The sequence below is a fragment of the Crinia signifera genome, chromosome 5 (genome assembly GCF_055691185.1).
Source record: "Crinia signifera chromosome 5, ASM5569118v1, whole genome shotgun sequence".
Lineage (NCBI taxonomy): Eukaryota > Metazoa > Chordata > Amphibia > Anura > Myobatrachidae > Crinia > Crinia signifera.
Window position 1 is genome coordinate 73,392,346 of NC_139221.1, and position 20,814 is coordinate 73,413,159.

The 20,814-nt window shown below is 44.9% G+C and overlaps 1 protein-coding gene across 4 annotated transcripts in view; it reads left to right on the forward strand.

The window, feature by feature from the left end:
• TRAPPC8 (trafficking protein particle complex subunit 8) overlaps positions 1 to 20,814 on the forward strand; it is a 117,691-nt gene that overhangs the window by 22,885 nt on the left and 73,992 nt on the right. For all 4 annotated transcript variants that reach the window (XM_083187467.1, XM_083187468.1, XM_083187469.1 and 1 more), the window contains 8 exons: positions 873 to 1,047; positions 2,213 to 2,366; positions 3,376 to 3,466; positions 6,012 to 6,262; positions 8,113 to 8,228; positions 10,593 to 10,743; positions 11,273 to 11,373; positions 16,976 to 17,081. In XM_083187467.1, the coding sequence (XP_083043593.1) occupies positions 873 to 1,047; positions 2,213 to 2,366; positions 3,376 to 3,466; positions 6,012 to 6,262; positions 8,113 to 8,228; positions 10,593 to 10,743; positions 11,273 to 11,373; positions 16,976 to 17,081 (1,145 nt within the window). The remainder of the gene's footprint in view (positions 1 to 872; positions 1,048 to 2,212; positions 2,367 to 3,375; positions 3,467 to 6,011; positions 6,263 to 8,112; positions 8,229 to 10,592; positions 10,744 to 11,272; positions 11,374 to 16,975; positions 17,082 to 20,814) is intronic.

Genomic DNA, 20,814 nt, shown 5'->3' on the forward strand with positions numbered 1-20,814 from the left:
ATGTAAAATGCACCCAAAATGTCATTTTTCACACTGTATCACCCCCACTATCAACGCCAACCCAAAGCGTGGCGAGCGCAGTGGTACGCGTCCTACGACCTTTTCATACCCCCACTATCCACGTCGGCGTGGAGTTGAGAATAGAAAGCGTGGCGAGCGCACGCGGATACCTGTGAAGCCCGCGAGGGGACACGGATAGCTGTGAGGGTATCCGCATCCCCTCGCGGGGCTTGCTGCGCTCGCCATGCTTCGGGCACGGTGGCTCGCTGCGCTCGCCACACTTTCTATTCTCAACTCCACGCCGACGTGGATAGTGGGGGTATGAAAAGGTCGTAGGACGCGTACCGCCGTCCCTCGCGGGCTCGCTGCGCTCGCCACGCTTCGGGTTGGTGTTGATAGTGGGGGTGATAGTGTGAAAAATGACATTTGTGGTGCATTTTACATGATTTGAACACATGTCCATGATTTCTGTGAAAAATGACATCGCATGCGATTTTTCCCTGTGCGATGCCCATCGTGGGAGCCGTGATAGTATACAAGTACCTAAAGCAATGAAAGCAGCAGACTTCTATAGCATAAGGTTCTACAATCTAGGGTTTACTAGAAAATAACTACTTATACCCCTTTCTTCTTATTGCCGGGTTGATGAAGGGTCGCGGTGCAGTGTGACGGCACCAAAGCGAATAACCCGGGTCAAGGGACCCTGGTTGTAAGAAGGATTAATAAGAGGGTACACCATTATTACGCTAGTACTGCAGGTTAGTATGACCAGGGTTTATTCAGTACCATTTTACTATCAATTCATGCAGAAACTGTCTTTCTTGCGGCCAAGGTGGAAACCTTGTATTATTTTGGCTTAACAATCTCTTCAGGCATGTTAGTTGTTTCTTCACATGAACCTGAACCTGTGGAACAGTTTCTTAAATTATCACAAGAGCAACATCGGATTCAACACAGTAATGACTATTCCTATCCGAAGTGGTTTATACCCAACACACTCAAGTATTATGTGCTGCTGCATGACGTCAGTGTTGGTGATGAGAAAAGGTGAGTTAGGGAGACTTGCTGTTTTCCGTGCATTAAATGTGTGAATTGGACAGATCCACCACCTCCCTGCCCACCATTAGGTTGAGGATTTTTATCAGCTGTCTAATTTTGAAGTCTTATCTTATGATGTTTATATTTTTCATTTAGACTTGGCATTTAGCTCTGCACAAAGTCTGAGCGCTCTTGTATTGTAAGTTTCTTTACAACAGAAATTGTAATACCTTAGCTATTCTACCATGTGTTAATGCCACTGCCTGTCTGTGGAACCCAAGCAATATGAAATTTACAACAGATGTACAGTTTGTTGTCCCAACCCCTCTGTACAAGGCTTGGTGAAGAGTCAAAGCCATTTGCAGTAGGGGCAGAGTAACATTGAAGTCACCATTCTACTGTAAAACAACTTAAAACAAAGGTGGCGGGGGTGCGAAAGGCGATTACCATGGAATACTATTATTAAGATATGTAGATTCCATTCTAAGGGGAGGATTCAACCCCTGCCAATTTATTTTGTTTAATTTTCCTTTCCAACAATCGGTAAAATCTGCGCTTTTAGCTGATGTTTTTGAATGTCTGCTAAATTGTCAAGGTTGGACTTTGCAGACCTCGGCACCCCACGAACTTCATTGAGAGTCGGCCACAAGCCATCCCCACAGCCCCCCTTGAGGAAGTGTGTGGCAAGCCTACCACATCACTCCTCAGCCGCCCCCCCCCATTACCCATTTTATAACCCTCCCCTGATGGTAGTACTTTATATGTTTTATGCACTTATTCATTTATTTAGTTAAAACACATATAATTTGGTAACCGTGCCTGAAATTATAGTGTGAGCAATTAAATAAATATTTTCTTGGCACCCTTCTTGGACCAATCGATTTTCTACAACAGTCGATACCGCCTTGTAGCAAATAACCTGCACAACATATTTGTTGCATATATAGGAGCAGAGCGCAGTACCACCACTATATTCATTTGTGCAGCACCAGGTTGGTCACCTGTTTAGTACTGCAGCTAGCTCCGACCACCTTTAACTCAGTGCGCTGTTCACCAATACCATTCGTTATAATGTAGTTATACTTTGTCTTATAGTGTAGTTATTGTTCTGATGATTCTTTATATTATTGCTTCATTTCTTATTTATTTTGGTCATGTCTGTGGTTTTTTCAAGGGCTGATTCAATATATGAAGAAATGATACAGCGTTATGGAACTCAGGGATGCTACTTACTTAAAATTAATTCTCGAACGTCTAGTAAAGGAACAGATGAACAAATACCTGATCCTTGGAGTCAGTACATCCAGAAGAACAGCATCCACCATCAGGTTGGCATAAATGATTATCTGGTAAAAGTGACGCTACAGTAAGCTACAGATGTGTCAGAATAGACCTGTTCTAGTTGTTTTCTGTGACAGGATGTGATCAAACTGAATGTTACATTTAACCTGGGTACACACTAAGCGATGTGTGTACCTAGCGAGATTGGCAGCTTGGGAACCCGGCAGTTCGTGCAACATTTGTGACCGTGTGCGTACACACTGGATATTTAGATTTTGTTGTACAGGTTGAGTATCCCTTATCCACCAGAATAATTTTGGATAACAGATTAGTCCGTATTTCAAAATATTTTTATATTTTAATGATGTATCTTGCATTTATGTTGTACAAACAAATAAACCACATGAAATACACACATATATTTTATTTGTGCATAAAACAAGTTTTCAAAACATGAAACAAAGTTTGTGTACCATCTCAGATATGGAATTTAAATGCCAAGCAATCATTTTCTTGCACATATTTAGTGCCATTTACATATCATGCCCTCAGTAGTGCCAGTTACATATCATGCCCTCAGTAGTGCCAGTTACATATCATGTCCTCAGTATAGTGCCAGTTACATATCATGTCCTCAGTATAGTGCCAGTTACATATCATGTCCTCAGTATAGTGCCAGTTACATATCATGTCCCCAGTAGTGCCAGTTACATATCATGTCCCCAGTAGTGCCGTTACAGATGTACACAGTGGTGCCAGTTACACATCATGTCCCCAGTAGTGCCAGCTACATATCATGTCCCCAGTAGTGCCGTTACAGATGTCCCCAGTAGTGTTTTAGCAAAAAAAAAATGTTTTTTTCACTTTCTGGAATGTATGGTTTTTGGAATTATTTGGGTAAGGGATACTCAACCTGTGCCTGGTCTTTTGTAATGCGTTACCAGTAATTCTTCCAAATCCCTGCTCCTCTTTTAGTTTTACACATTTACTAATTTTTATAATGTCAAAAATGAATGCTTTTAATATACGCTTAAAATACTTGTCTGTTTGTTCTAGGATTCATTTGAAGATAATTCTAATACGGTCTTACCAAATAAGAATCTGGATCATGTCATTTCTCTGGATGGTTTGGAACACACTATGAAAGGTAGGAATAACCCAAAAATTCAACATTTTGTAGGTCCATGATATGTTAACTTTGTGTTTTCATTACTTTCTGGATAAATTCCATTATTGACACCGTTTTGGTTCCCTTAAACGGCTTGTGATTCGGTGTTCATCTGATCTACTTTGTATTTTCCTTAAATGATGATTTGCAGTAAAGATTTATTAGGGTATGGAATATTTCAGTATTGACCAACCAATACAGCAGTTTAATACTCTGTATGATTAATGGGTACTTGTTTCTTATCACGGCCACAATCGCGGGCATCGTGTGCCTTAACTTTAAGGCACACGATGCGACGCGATGCCCACGATTTCCCCATAGGCTTCAATGTTAAAATATTTAACATTGAAGCCTATGGGGAAATCGCGGGCATCGCGTCGCATCGTGTGCCTTAAAGTTAAGGCACACGATGCCCGTGATTTCCCCATAGGCTTCAATGTTAAAATATTTAACATTGAAGCCTATGCGATGGACCCGATTTGTCCATAGGCTTCAATGTTAAATTATTTTAACATTGAAACTGAGTCCATTTAACATATTAAAAAATGGGAAAAGGCCGAATAAGGGCCATTTCTCATATGCTATGGCCCCGTCATGTGTGTAAAAAATAATGGCCCCCCATTGTGGCCGCCACTCCCACGATTAACGCGAACCCGAAGCGTGGCGAGCGCAGCGAGCCCACGAGGGGCGGCGGTGCGCGTCCTCCGACCTTTTCATTCCCCTACTATCCACGTCGGCGTGGAGTTGAGAATAGATTAGTGTGGCGAGCACAGCGAGCGGACGCTGATACCTGTGAAGCCCGCGACGGGACGCAGGGATCTGTGAAGGTATCAGCGTCCCCTCGTGGGGCTCGCTGCGCTCGCCACGCTTCGGGCTCGATGGCTCGCTGCGCTCGCCACACTAATCTATTCTCAACTCCACGCCGATGTGGATAGTAGGGGAATGAAAAGGTCGGAGGACGCGCACCGCCGCCCCTCGCGGGCTCGCTGTGCTCGCCACGCTTCGGGTTCGCGTCAATCGTGGGGGTGGCGGACACAATGGGGGGGCCATTATTTTTTACACACATGACGGGGCCATACCCAATGAGAAATGGCCCATATTGGCCCTTTTAACATTTTTTACTATGTTAAATGGACTCAGTTTCAATGTTAAAAAAAATTTAACATTGAAGCCTATGGACACGATGGACCCGATTTCTCCATAGGCTTCAATGTTAAAATAATTTAACATTGAAGCCTATGGAGAAATCGGGTACATCGCGTCGGTCGCGTCGTGTGCGTTTTGGTATGCACCCGACGCGACCGACACGATTTTTTCCGACACGACCACCACGATAGAAATCGTGGTGGCCGTGCTAGGAAACAAGTACCGATTTAATGTTATTTTGGATAATGTATCCTCTGGTTAGCAGTACAGAATAGGATATGGGCCCTTTTACCATGCACTTAAACAATGTAAAGGATCCCATACACTAGTTCGACTTGTCCGAAGAACAAGTCAGACCAAATTCCCCTTGAACGCCCTGGCAGCTCCCCGGGAGAGCTCACTTACGATTTGGCACTTGATGTGCCGTTTTTACATGCAATAAATTGCATGCGATTGATGGGTCCAGTTTTTATAAAGCTGCAACCATTTACAGTGCAAAACCAGTTTAAATCTCTCATCCTATTAAATTTCACCCAGTAAGTTTCACCCATAAGCCCCAATAAAATCCTATAAAAACACATTTGAATCTGTAATTTCTCTTTCATCCAGTCCGGTGACACAGCTCACGATGGGGATGTAGGAGGGTCCGCCAGGAGCCAGGCACCTATGCTTCTAATTTCTCTGGGAGCAGGCTCCTCCCTACTGCATCCCATAATGCTTCAGATAGTTTTAGGTGCCCACAGGAGTGGGTGCTATGCTTCGCAGCTGCGTTTTTTTTCTTTGGATTTTTTTGAAGATAGTTAGGTTTTTTATTATTTTATTAATGCACTACTGTAGCTTTAGAGCAGGTTTTCCAGTGTGTTACTTCTACTTGAAGTTCATACACACTGAGAGCGCAGCAGAGGCTGACAGAAGCGCGTCCTCTCTGTGTGCAGAGGGACACTTTTTATTCCCTCTGCACAGCGCTTAGTCTCTCTGAGTTAGAGACTTTCCTGGGCCCCGGGGGTGTCCTAACCGGCTCCTTGCAGAAGGGGATCTTGGGGGACGGACCCCCCCGCGATGGCGCCCGCCATCTTGAAGGGTTTAGCGACTGAAATCCCGCCAGGGAGGTGAAGTCTCTCACAGGAGTCCGGCGCTGCTGGACGACTCCATTGTAGTCCCATTGAAGGGAATTCCGTCAAAGTACGCCTTGTTGCAATGTCCATTATGGGTTTTTATCTTTATAAATTAGCAGATTTCATCCCCAAGGGATCGATGGACAGTATTTTCCATGCATTTTACACATGTTCTGATTTAAGTTCTTAACTATTACAAATATTTAATTGTGGGTTTTTTTCTGAGATGTAAATGAATATTCTTTTGTTGGCTTTCTCAATAGAAGCGATGTCAAATAATCTAAAGACTCATCCACTTGACCAGCTTGTTGATGCTGGTAGTAGTGTTGATGGACTTGATAATGGTAGACCACTGGGTCCAAACGGTGAGACAAAGAAGGCTATGACTGGAACTCCCCATGGCAGTTGTTTGACTCTCACTGACCATGATCGCATCAGGCAGTTCATACAGGAATTTACCTTTCGGGGTCTCATACCGCACACAGAGAAGATAATCCGACAGCTGAATGATCAGGTTAGTGGGATAATGCTTCTCCAGTAATTTTATTTTTATATTTTAAATTCTAAATCAGAAATGTTACCTCACTCTATGGGGGGTATTCAATCTTGGGTCACAGCTGTGAAGCTGGCCCGACAGCTGTGACCCAATCCTGTTCTTGATCTGCTCGACTGAGATTTAGCAGGTGGGATTCAATGTCCCGCCTACAGTGGGACGAGAAGGGGTGAGCTGCAGCCAGGAGCTCATCAATTCCCAGCCGTTCTCGGCAGAACGAGCCCGACTGCTTTTGAAGTCGGGCTCATTCTGCCGAGATCCCCTGCTCAATGCTGTCGGGGAAGACCGCATTAAATAGGGCCCCGCAGCCATCTCCCCCCTGGGAGATGGCTGTGGGAGATTGAATCTAAATCTGACTGCTTTCCTGGTGTATAGATGCTTAATTTAGTAATCCTAGTTTGACTTTATATTCTACTACTAGTTTAAAGTCCATCAAAATTACAGCTTCTCAAATTATCCCTCCCACCCTCAATCCCTATCTGCTCCTACCTCCAATCTGTGTATACACAGCTCCCTCTCTCCATATGCAGCAAGTTTCACACAGATCATTGCTTTTACTTTAGTAATTTGGTTTGTTCAGTGTCCTCTAGTGTTCACTGGCGGTACTTCACCTCAAAGAGTTGAGTGTGTGTGTGTGTGTGTATATATATATATATATATATATATATATATATATATACGACTCTGGATAAGAAGCGGCACTCTGAGGCTGGATAGCGTAGTGAAACAGGTGAAAATTTATTCTGTCAACATGTTTCGGGGAGGATTCCCCGTCTTCAGAATCCTCCCCGAAACATGTTGACAGAATAAATTTTCACCTGTTTCACTACGCTATCCAGCCTCAGAGTGCCGCTTCTTATCCAGAGTCGTATGTTACAAGCAGCCATTGCTTGAGTTGAAGGCAACTGGGCAAGCTAACCCTTGGGGAGTCGGAGTGCCGGGCCACAACGGAGAAGTATATATATATATATATATATATATATATATATATATATAGATAGATAGATAGATAGATAGATAGATTTTTTTTTTTTTTTTTTTACTAAAAATAAAAAGCTACTTTAAAAAGAACAACAAACATTTATTTTAAACATCTGATACAACTTTCTTCTTCAGAATAAAACAAAACTGTGCACATGAACAAGTTGGCAGAACAATATTTGCCTAGATTTAGTTATAAAAGTATGTTGTATGATTTATGCTGTGCGATTCATGGTCACTTCTATTCGATTTGGACTATATAGCCCCAAATCCGTCTGAATCCCACATGTACAGCAGCACTGGATGCTGATTTGACCCCGATGTGCGTCCCCGGGTTGGAATGGGCAAATTAAATTAAGCATGGATCGCTCTGTATTACATATGTGCAGATGTGCGGTCCAGCGCGTTGATATGATCTAACTAGATTTTAACTGCATGCAGTATAAATCTATTTACATTGCCACTGGTCAGCACAGATGGCTCAGCACACATCTCTAGGGCATCGCATGTGTGCTAAGCGATCTGTGCTTATAGGACATTGCTCAGCATGAAGCTCCCGCGGGTCTTTAGCTTTACATTTCCTTACACAAATCTTTTGATTCATTATATGCTGACAGATGGTCTTTGGGTGGAAAAGGGCACTCAAGGTTGGGATTAAGAATCTGCTTTAAACTTTGGTAATAGAGATTACTCGTTGGTAGCATTCTTTTAGGCCATAAAAATAAACTTTATTTGCATTTGACTGTTTAGCTGTCTCAAGAAGTACATAAAAAGTAAAAAGATGTTACCGCACAATACCAGTTGTTTCAGCAAATGTATTTTCTTTACAGTTAATCTCCAGAAAGGGGTTGAGTCGTTCACTGTTTTCTGCCACAAAGAAATGGTTCAGTGGTAGTAAAGTACCAGAGAAAAGCATTAACGAGCTGAAGAATACCTCCGGATTGCTGTAAGTCTTCCTGTTATGTGGAGAATGATTACCTTAAACACTGAAGCTGTTCATATAAAGCTGACCTGCTGTCAGCCAAATCCAAGGGTCACTTCTCCCTGCTTATCCTTTTGGACCTATCTGCTGCCTTTGACACTGTGGATCACCCTCTCCTCCTCCACACACTCCAAAACATTGGCCTCTCTGGCACAGTCTTCAACTGGTTTTCCTCTTACCTCTTCAACCGTTCCTTCTCAGTCTCTGCCTCTGGCTCTACCTCACCACCTTCTATCCTTCCTGTCGGGGTCCCTCAGGGTTCCGTTAACAACACCATCATCTCCCCTGTTCCCCAACTCCGCTGCCTGGAAGTCACTCTTGACTCCTCCCTCTCCTTTGCACCCCACATCCAAGCCCTGGCCCATTCTTGCCGGTTCCAGTTACGCAACATTGCTAGCATCAGGCCCTTTCTCTCACAGAGTGCAACTAAGCTGATCATCCACTCATTAGTCATCTCACGGCTTGACTACTGTAATGCTCTTCTCACTGGCCTCGCTCAATCCCAACTAGCTCCTCTCCAATCTGTCCTCAATGCTGCAGCCAGGCTTATCTTCCTCTCCCGCCGCTCTAACTCTGCTACTACCATTCAACAAAATCTGCACTGGCTCCCATTCCCCTACAGAATCCTCTTCAAACACCTCACACTCACATACAGGGCCATCTCTAATTCCATTGCTCCATATATCTCTAACCTCATCTCCATTCATACACCCTCCCGCCCTCTACGGTCAGCTGACGACTGTCGTCTCTCCTCCACCCCGATCACTGCTTCCCATGCTAGAGTACAGGACTTTGCCCGTGCTGCACCCCTTCAGTGGAACGCACTCCCTCGCTCCATTAGACTCTCCCCGACCTTGCAAAGCTTCAAACGGGCACTGAAAACTCACCTATTTATCAAAGCGTACCCTTCCACTGCATAAACCAGCTGGTTCTCCGACCCCTTGCCTGTTTACATCCTGCTATCTAACCACCACCCCCTCGCTTGCACCTCTTGTAATCTGTCTGTCTCCCCTTCCTACTAGATTGTAAGTTACTCCGAGTAGGGCCCTCTTCCCTCCTGTTGTCAAAGCCCACTTCTCTTTACATTTCACTCACAGCTCTCCTTTACCCAACACTCAGTGACCATCTTCATACTCATCTCCATCATTGGCCTCAAGCCTCTAGTTGTATGTTGATTGGGTCCTCACTACTTACATTTAAGCTGTAATGTGTATTGAACTGTGGTGCTCTTTATTTGTACTGTATTTTTGTTATTTATTTAATGTTATGCCAAGTTTTGTCTCCCTGTATTGTTCCTTTGTACGGCGCTGCGAAACACTTGTGACGCCTTATAAATAAAATAATAATAATAATAAAGCAGCATTGTACTATAAAAGGGCAAAAGTAGAAACTAGTGAAACAGATAGTCCTAATGGTTTGTAGGTTGGATGCCTAAGTGATGTTACTCTCTGTCCCAGGTAGATCAGGCACAAAATAAACAGAAATGAGCAAGGTAAGATAGTCACCACTTTGTTTGTCCACCTGAATATGCTGCAGGTGGCGGGCTCTTATCTTCTGCGGACAGTGGGCCTAATTCAGTACTGATCGCAGCAGAAATTTAGTTTTAATGGGCAAAATTATGTGCACTGCAGATGGGGCAAATGTAATTTCTAAACGATCTGACTACATTGCTTAGAAATGAAGCCCACATCGCCCCATGTGTATTTCACCCCCAACCATGGTGATGCGCGGTCATGCACGTAGTTATTGCCTGACAAGATTTTGACTGCATGCAAAATATAGTCAGATTGTTGGTGTTCTCACAAGAGAACATTGGTCCGCAAAGATCGCTCAGCACACATCGCTGGTACACTGTATGTGTGCCGAGTGATCTGAGCTCAGCGCGAGGCACCAGTCACCCTGTGTATGGGCCTTTAGATTTGGGTGGGGTGTGTTCAATCTGAAGTCTAAATTGCAGTGTAAAAATAAGTCAGTATTTACCCTGCACAGAAACAAAATAACTCACCTAAATCTAATTCTCTCTGCATCTGTTCCATCTGCCCCACCTGCAGTGCACATGGTTTTGCATATTTCGAGAACAAATTTGTCCTGCGATCAGGTCTGAATTAGGACTAATGTGGCTCTGGCCTGTGATCTCATACCTCCATGCCTCATTCCCAGCAGAAATCATTGGAAAATAAAAACACTGAGCGAATTACATTCTGTAACTTATTCAGGTTTGCCTGTGGTAGCTCCAGCCCTGTATAAATGTGATAACACCTTTTATGTGTTGTTGTTTGTTTTTAATAATTGCTTTTTTTAAAACTTGTGGTGTATAATGTGTTCTAGGTATCCACCGGAAGCTCCTGAGCTGCAGATTAGGAAAATGGCGGATCTGTGTTTTTTGGTGCAACATTATGAACTGGCTTACAGCTGCTATCACACTGCAAAAAAGGACTTTTTGAGTGACCAAGCAATGCTCTATGCTGCAGGTGCTCTGGTATGTATCTCATCCTTCTATCACAATGTTCTAGAGCCGGTAGCTTCCATTTGGTTATGTTTAATTCATAAGTTTATACACGGTGGAGACTAAGGGGGGTATTCAATGTCATTCGTGCGCCCGCAGCCATCTCCCGACGGGGGAGATGGCTGCGGGGCCCTATTCAATGCTGTCTTCCCCGACAGCATTGAGCAGGGGTTCTCCGTAGAACGAGCCCGACATCACAAGCTGTCGGGCTCGTTCTGCCTAGAAAAGCCGGAAATAGGTTGAACTCCCGGCCGGAGCTCGTCTATTTCCGTCTTCAACTCGTGGCCACGCCCCTTTCTCGCCGCTTGGCTGCCTGGACATTGAATCCCGACCGCCGAGCTCAAGTCGAGCAAAGCGAGAACAGGACAGGGGCACGGCTGTCGAGCTTGCTCGACAGCTGTTCCCCTGACATTGAATACCCCCCTAAGCACATGTGAAATTGTGTATGGCTTTTGCCTTGTCCTGTCTATCTCTAACTTGTCCTATGTAATTTCCTTTACAGGAAATGGCTGCAGTATCTGCATTTTTACAGCCTGGTGCTCCCAGACCATACCCTGCTCATTACATGGACACTGCAATACAGACCTACAGAGATATATGCAAGTAAGAGAACCAAGCTCATTGGAGACATTTATGATCTCCGTTTATAAATGAATACAGGAGAGTGTGTCTAAACATCCAGGCATGGAAAACAACATTTGTAGGGTACACACCAGAACGATTTGGCTTCAATTCCCCCAATTTCTATCCAATTCCGACCGATTGTATATTGATTGTAGGTAAATGTGCATCCCGGCTGGTCGTTTTACAGATCCTATCTGCTGTTGGTAGGATCTGTGAAATCCATTCAACTGGATACGGATCGGATGCAGATCGTGTGCTCCAACAGATCTCATGATCTGCTAACGATTAGGATTGTTCTGGTGTGTACCTAGCAATACTCTAGTGCAGTGGTTCCCAAACTGTGTGCTGTGGCACCCTGGGGTGCCTTGGGAGACTTGCAGGGGTGCCTTGTGTTGGTGGTCCACAATCTAATCAATTATTTATGGTCAGTTTATGGCTTCCAATCTTACCATATGTGGACAAACAGAAGCAAATCTTGTCCCTCACAAAATAGCTGACCTCAATAAGAAACTTTTGCAATAGTGGTGCCATAAAAATAAATTCAGGTACTCTAGGGTGCTATGATTCAAAAAAAGTTTCGGAACCGCTGGTCTAGTGTAGAGTGCGGCTAGAGGTGCATAGGCACTTTCATTGGAAAAGGCCCTCCACCTCTGTACTGCCAGTGCCTGGGGGATACATAGTAGATCTGATGTTCAACCAATCTTCCCGCTGACAAAACAACTTCACAGAATGCCACATGTCGACTTTTTCTGTGTCCACCTTTTGTCTGTTGAAGTAGGAGCATGAGCTTTTTGCCAACAAATGTAAAAATGCATGTTCCTGTCACTTTTACACCATTCTAAACTGTTCCCATTGAGCTCAGAGAAAAGTATTAACATAGTTACAAAATTACCATCTTTCCCACTGCAGTTATTCATTCCCTAAAGCAGGGGGTCCTCAAACTATTTTGCTCTGGGACCCCATCAGAATATCAAAATAATTATGGGACCCCAGCAAGTTACTGCAGAAGGTCATCACGTCACATGTGTAGTCGGGTACCGGACGCGGTCCCGACAGTCATTTACCCGACGTCGGCATCTTGACTATCAAAACTCCAACAGACGGTTGCTCGACGGCCACCGGCTATTCTCCCTCGTGGGGGTCCACGACCCCCATAGAGGGAGAATAGAATAGGTGATGAACGTAGCGAGCCACCGTGCCCGCAAGGGGCTTTGTTGCGCTCACCATGCTGTCTGAGTCCGGGCAGTCGGGATCCCGACATCGGGATAATGACTGTCGGGATACCAACTGTCTGTACCCTATACCATACCCGTGTAGTCAGCAGACAGAACATGCATAGCAGCATTGTGGAGGCACAAAATGATGTGAGGAGTCTAAAACAACAGACAACTCAACAGATTTTTCAGACTCCTTGGATCACTGACTGAGATAACAAAAGTCATCAACCTGATGGTCAGCAATATGGAGTCACGGCCCCATGCTGAGATGGCCAGGACCCACTTTCGGGTCAGAACCCACAGTTTGAGAACCACTGCCCTAAAGCAAAGGTTCCCAAACTCTGCCATTACAGTCAAAGTTTTAAGGATATTCATGCTTGAGCACAAGTAATTTATAAAAGAATAGTATGAATACTAACTAGAATGTTGCTTTTGGGCGGACTTCAGTAGTGCCAGCTATTTGTCTAAAGATATATATTTTTAAATATAATTTAACAATGCAGATGAACACAAACCGTAAAAGCAAACATCACATGAGCATGCAAATAAACATACTAGCTTGCATATAGACGAAAACAAACAAAAAAGAGAAAAGGGGAGGGAAGGGATAAAAGAAGGCGTGGAAACTTGCCCGGGGACAGGAAAAAGAAGACAAAGAGCGAAGAAGCAAGAGTCAAAGTCGTTGACACAAACTTATATCGAGTGCGGTCTGAAACAATATGTCCCCAATATCCCTGGGGGCATTGCTGGCAGGTGTGGACTGACTGAGTTTTGAATAAATCTGAATGGTTTATTATTTAGATAAGCTGTTATTTATTCCAGAACAGCAATATGCCAATTCTGAAGTACCGTTTGAAGATGCTTCAAAAAAGGCAAAGAGCTACGTTTAGCATCTGGGAAACAAGTTGATCTGATATTGCATCAATATGGGTAGTCTATTAAGGCCAGGGCTATGGATTTCTAATGATGGTGGAGTTGGTCACCCTACTCCTTACCTTATCCCAAAAAAGCCACTATCTTTCAGCATGACCACTAAATATGAATAATATTTCCAGTCTCTCCGCAGCCTCCCTAATAGAGCGGAGATATATAGACTGAGAAATTCTACTTAATCTGGAGGGTACCATAAATTACCCCAAAAAACTTTTCAGGCGCTTTACTTGGACCAGGATTCCTCTGGGGATCCCAGAGATGGATCTCACATTGGAACTCGTATTTTGTTTATTTTTGCTTTGATAAAACAGTGTAGATGCATTTTTGAAATCCCAAAGGTGTTTTTCACCCATAATATCTGTAACAATGTGTAAAATTATGTTTTTCTGTCATCCATCCTGATGACACCGCTAACCATGGGATGTAGGAGGGTCCGCAGGAGCAAGGCACCTATGCTAACTTCGGTACCTGTGTAGTTTCACGGCGCCGCCGCACGCACAGTCTGTTTGAAACTTGGCAGCCTGCCAGACTCTAGGCGCGTGCCGCTCTAGCTGTTCTCAGAGCTACGTTACCAGCGTAGCGTGTGCCGCTCTAGCTATTCTCAGCGCAGCGCTACGTTATCAGCGTCTAATTCCATCTAAACTCCGCACACCGCTATCAAAGGGGGTGTCCGAAATGCAGACGCTACAATTTAGACGCTTTAGCGTCTGAATCCATATGCACTGTGCAAAATACTCTTAAACCTGTCCACAGTGGCACTAGTCGACGCAACAGCTGTCGACCTTGTAAATTCCACTATCCACGCCAACCCGAAGTGTGGCGAGCGGCGGCGGTACGCGTCCTACGACCTTTTCATACCCCCACTATCCACGTCGGCGTGGAGTTGAGAATAGAAAGTGTGGCGAGCGCAGCGAGCCACCGAGCCCGAAGCGGTGCTTCACAGGTATACACGTCCCCTCACGGGCTTCACAGGTGTCCGTGTCCCCTCGCGGGGCTTGCTGCGCTCGCCACGCTTCGGGCTCGGTGGCTCGCTGCGCTTGCCACACTTTCTATTCTCAACTCCACGCCGACGTGGATAGTGGGGGTATGAAAAGGTCGTAGGACGCGTACCGCCCCCCCCCCCTCGCAGGGCTCGCTGCGCTCGCCACGCTTCGGGTTGGCGTGGATAGTGGAATTTACAAGGTCGACAGCTGTTGCATCGACAAGTGCCACTGTGGACAGGTTTCTATAGTGTACCCCTAGACCCAACTAAATTTAGATGCTTTAGCGTCTAAATTTAGATGTACCCCTAGTCCCAACTAAATTCAGAGGCTTTAGCGTCTAAGTCCAGAAACCCCGGCTTGTTAGCCGCTAGCAGGTAGTCCGGTTTTCAGACGCTAAAGCGTCTAAGTTTTAGCGTCTGCATGGGGGACACGACCCCTTCGTAGCGGCTAGCAGGTAGTCGGGTTTCAGACGCTTTATCGTCTGAATCCTGACTCCCCCTTATTATTATTATTATTATTATTATAATTTTATTTATAAGGCACCACAAGTGTTTCGCAGCGCCCCTTCTTAGCGGCTTGCAGGTAGTCCGGTTTTCATACGCTTTTGCGTCTAAATTTAGCGTCTGCATGGGGGACTCCCTCTTTGGTAGCGGTGTGCCGGGGTGTGTAGTTTAGAAGCCCCGGCACATCAGTGGTGTGCCCGGGGTGTCCACTTTTACATGCCTCTGTTGTCAGCGGTGCGCAGGGCTGCCTATTTCACTGTGGAACTACAAGTACCACAGTGACCTGTCAGCGCCTGGGCAGCGCGCTGCTGCTGCTGCCCGGCGCTACGCTGATAACGTAGCTGACAATACGTAGCTTACAGCTAGAGCGGCACGCGCACAGTCAGACAGAGCTAGAGCGGCACGCGCACAGTTAAACAGAGCTTCTGGCAGGCTGCCAAGTTTCAGAGACAGAGTGTGCGCGGCGGCGCTGTGAAACTACACAAGTACCCTAACTTCTTTGAGAGGCAGGCTCCTCCCTTCTGCATCCCAGCATTCCTCAGTTCGTTTTAGGTGCCCACTGGAGTGGGTGCTTTGCTGACTGGCTGCGGACTGCAGCCATTCTTTAGAGTATCTAGGGGTTTGTTTTTTTATTAATATTCTCTTAGTTGGTACCACTACAGTGTGAAGCTTCCAGAGGAAGTTTCTTTACACTAAAAGCGCAGCAAAGGCTGACAGAAGCACGTCCTGTCTGTCGTCTCTGCACAGCACTTTAACCTCCATGAAAGGAGGTTTCCTGGGCTCTGGGGTGAGACCTAAACCGGCTGCCGGCTTAGGGGGGGGGATCTTGGAGGACGGACCCCCCACTATGGCGCCATCATTTTACCGGGCTTATAGGCAGAAATGCTTAGGGAGTTGATGCCTATTACAGGAGTCCTTTTTTAGTGTACTGCAATTTAGGCACGGATTAAACCTCTCACTGCACCATGCTAGTAATGGCTTTGGACCCTGCAGTATATATAAATAAGAAAACACATAGTAATGAAATGTCTTTTATTATGGAATTGCATCAATGTCCATTACTGGGTGTGATTTTCTTAGATTTTCTGTAATAGCAATGTGGTCTGCATAATACTGTATAAAGAAATGTTCCTAAAGATATTTCTTAGAGGGTATTATTCACCCCACGACAACATTTGGTGTGTGTATTTGCTTCTGGTGAGTGTCATTGGTGTTGTATGCTGGAAGCAGATCTGTTTCACTGCTTCTGGACTTTAAGGTGTCCATACACGGTACAATTATTGTATACAATATCGCATCTCATTGCATAGGTTTTGCGATGAGATCTAGTACAAAAAGTTTGTGCAGCAGATAGAGAATCAAGTCTCCATACTTTTTTTTGTTACAGTTGCAAAAGCAAAGTGTCTTATCCTTCCAATAGCTTTTCACAGGAGAGATTCTTTTAAAAACATGAGTGGTAGGACTCTAGGTTGCTGTTAGGAGTCCCCCTATAGTACTTAATGATTAGACTTCCTCAGATACTGTGGCCATTTGGACACTGGGCTCCTGCTATTCATGTTATATTTACCATATCGTGGCTTTAACTGAGTTCTCAGTGTGCGGTTGGGATATGTGCATGAGGAATACAGAAATCTATGATCATTTGTAATGCTATATACCAGAGATTCTCAAGCAGTCCAGGTTTTAAGTATATCCGTGACTCAGCACAGATAGTTAAATCAAAATGACTGAGGTAATAATAATTGTCACCTGTGGCCAAGCATGGATGTGCCTACAACATGACCATGCCCTCACATAGACCATGATAGGCACAACTTATATATGTATTTTACTATTACAAACCAATGTACTTGATGTGTGAATTGTAATTCTTTAATAAAGTGTTAAATGAAAATAAAAAAAAAATATTTTTATAGTTTCTTAATAAACTTTTATTTTACTCTAGGAATATGGTTTTGGCAGAAAGATGTGTCCTGCTAAGTGCTGAAATATTGAAAAGTCAGGGTAAATATTCGGACTCTGCAGCCCTTTTGATCCGTCTGACAAGTGAGGTGAGGAAGTTACACTATATGGAAGGGGTAGTAGGTGCACGTGCTTGGTGCTATGTTGTTGTTCTGTTTATGTCTTCATCAAAAATGTAAATCGGATAAAACTGAGGTTGTGCTAATGTGTTGCAGCATGTTGGACGTGTGTTTTCTTTCTTATTGTTGTTCTCATGGTTATTATAATATTTGTCTGTGGACAGTTCTGTCCTGTCTATGTGAAACAGATGAGATAAGGGAGGGACAGGCTATGGCCATCTTGGGAGACCATTTGGTAAAAAATAGTATTTTTTTGCAGCAGCGACACGTAAACAAGAAATTGTTTATTACCATGAGTAAAGTCATTGGGATATATAAGTTCTAAAGTGCCCATGTGTCTGTTAGACTAAAGGGATACCCTAATCCTGGGGTAGCCAACCCTAGTCCTCGAGAGCTACCAACAGTGCATGTTTTGCAGGTCTCCTCACAGAATCACAAGTGAGCTAATTAGCTCCATCTGTGGCTCTTTTAAAATGTGTCAGTGATTAATGAGTGCAGCTGTGCAGCAGCTAGGTTGTCTGGAAAATGTGCACTGTTGGTAGCTCTCGAGGGCTAGGGTTTGCTACCACTGCCCTAATTCTACTGGATGTAGGCCTAGGCAGTCTGCTAGAACATCTGCACCTTATTACAAGAACACGTGCTGTGCATAAGGTCAGCCCCCCGGTAGCGTGTATTTGAAAAAGGTTGAGTACACATTGGAGGGACGTTCACCCGCAGGCCAACATATCTGTGCTGGAGTACACATTGATTGATGTGTTGAAGGTCGAAGTGACTCGCTCCTTTTATTATACATGCTCTGGTTGCTAGTGTTCACGTCATGGTTGATGTGCAGCACATTAAACCTGACAACACCATTAACGACCCCGGGCTCCTGCATAACCGGAATACACGCTAGACCAGTGGTAGCCAACCCTAGTCCTCGAGAGCTACCAACAGTGCATGTTTTTGCAGGTCTCCTCACAGAATCACAAGTGAGATAATTAGCTCCATCTGTGTATCTTTTAAAATGTCAGTGATTAATGAGTGCAGCTGTGCAGCAGCTAGGTTGTCTGGAAAAATGTGAACTGTTGGTAGCTCTCAAGGGCTAGGGTTGGCTACCACTGCGCTATACGATGTATACCTGATATGGTGTTCCTGTTCACTGGGAGGCATCATATGCTGGCATCGATCTAGTAGGTACCTGGCTTTCTGTGTCAGAAGAGGCTTCAATTGGACATTGTAACCTAGGGAATAGACCAGAATGGTGCAATCATTTATAATGCATTAAGTATACGATTTGAATACTATCTGAGAATTTAAACAGACGTTAGCGGTCAACCCTTCACACAGGGTAGTATTCAATGCTGATGGCGAGCTGTGACAGCGAGCAGTGCTGCCTGCTTGCTGTCACAGGTCGCACGGTCAGTAGCTAACTGACCCCCTGCATACGCCGATTCCCCCTTGCTCCATTTTTGGAGCAAGGGGGAATCGGCGTGTGCGGCTGCTAAAATAGCGAGACTCACGGCTAAATGCAGCAGGCTCCCTGCATTAGCCGCGAGCCTCGCTGTTTGGGGGAATCCTCACCGTCCTCTGACGGCGAGGATTCCCCCGGAACGTTGAATAGGGTGAGCGGCCGGTGCCGGGGTTAAACAGCGAGGATCGCTTGTTTTCAGCAATCCCCCTCGCCGGTCGCATTGAATAACCCACCTGTATATACTCCATTCCATTTTGCCATACTACCCAGTAGTTTATCTAAATCAGGACTCAACCAAATTTTGGAAAGTTTAGGTGCAAATGTAAAAGTTCAGACGCCAAATTATCGACGTGCCCAAATATAAAAAAGCTTATATAGACCACCACACATGTGCCTCAACCTCCCGCCATGCCTTCAGACTACAAATATGCCTCTACAATGATCATTAGATGCTGCCACATGCCCAGATCTGCCCCAGATTCATATTATGCCATTTTCTTTGTCCCAAGTTCATATTATAACCTGCGCTATGTCCCAAGTTCATATATGTTATGTCCCAAGTTCATATATGTTATGTCCCACACGCTATGTCCCAAATTTAATGAAGTGTTTTACCACACTGCACCCAGCCCACATTTAGACTAGCATTGGTTTATATAGTTGTGACTAGCTACAGGCTGTTGGCAACATGCAGCCTTTTAGCTGCGGTGGAACTACACATACCAGCAAGCCATGCAACAGTTTAGCTGTTAGGGCATGCTGATGAAATTATTTCCACATCAGCTGGAATGCGACACATTGCCTACCTCTTGTCCAGCACAACTAGTCCTTTACATATATGGACATTACACTTTGGGTTAGGTGGATGGCAGGTATCGGTACAGATGTGGGGGTTGCAGATGGTCCATGAATTAGACCAGGCCTGCCCATTCTTACAACCACAGGACAGAGGTGTACATTAGTAACTAATACATGTACAGCTGGTGGTACATATACAGAACACTACTGATACCAATACACAGGGCACCAATAGAAGAATGTCCCCCACCAAGCTGCAAAACAACCTGCAGTGGCACCAATGGCCACAACCACCATATGCAATTGCCCCTTATAGTCAGTGCACTGGACTGAGGAAACCTGTAGGGGAACGAATAGTCACCATGCACAGTAAGAGAACTAGGATAGTATTCGAAATGGGGTTTTGGCCTCTTGCTTTCAAAATCCTCCTCCCTGTTCTGCGTGGGCTCCTTGTCAAAGTTAACACCTTGGGTGGAAGGCTGAAGAGCTTCATTATCCCATTTCTGCTGCAGTTGGGTAAAGTAGGGCACACCATACAACAAACTTCTCCAGATACTGAGGCCTCTGACAGAGGACCTCTTCCATGTACCCCTGCAGTGACACATATGCTGATCATCCTCTCATGGGACCCCGATATTCTGCAAGCCCCTAACCTAGCATATATGCTCAGCGCACTATTACATTGCAGTTAAATGTATTCATTTCCCAAACACAGATGGGGACATCTATACAGAGCTGGCCGGTTAGCCACAACATCTAGTAGTAGTTTTCAGTTATCGGTGAAAAATCATTGGGCGCAAAAAAGTGATTTGTTGCCAATTTTTTTTTTTTACGTTAACACATTCAGAAACACAAGTTTAGTGAAACGTGTTTTTGCGTTTACATCTTCGGTAAGCCGCTGCTTACAAAGTCCTTTCAGGGACAGTAGGATAGCCCTGGGCGAATTCATTAGCCACAGTTAATTACCGCAATTATTTGGATACACCCCTACAGTAGGCATTTTATAGCTTTAATTAAAAGCTGCCATGATGGCACTAATTCTAAATAAAAATCATAAAGACTAGGGGGGGTATTCAATCATTGTCGTGCACCCGCAGCCATCTCCCGACTGGGGAGATGGCTGCGGGGCCCTATTCAATGCTGTCTTCCCCGACAGCATTGAACAGGGTTTCACCGCAGAACGAGCCCAACATCACAAGCTGTCGGGCTCGGTCTGCCGAGAAAAGCCGGAAATAGGCGAGCTCCTGGCCGGAGCTCGTCTATTTCCGTCACCAACTCGCGGCCACGCCCCCTTCTCGCCGCTCTGCGGCCGGGACATTGAATCCCGACTTCCGAGCTCTGGGCGAGCTGATCGAGAACGGGACAGGGGCACGGCTGTCGAGCTTGCTCGACAGCCATTCCCCTAACATTGAATACCCCCCTAGGTCTATGGAATAATCATTATAAATATCC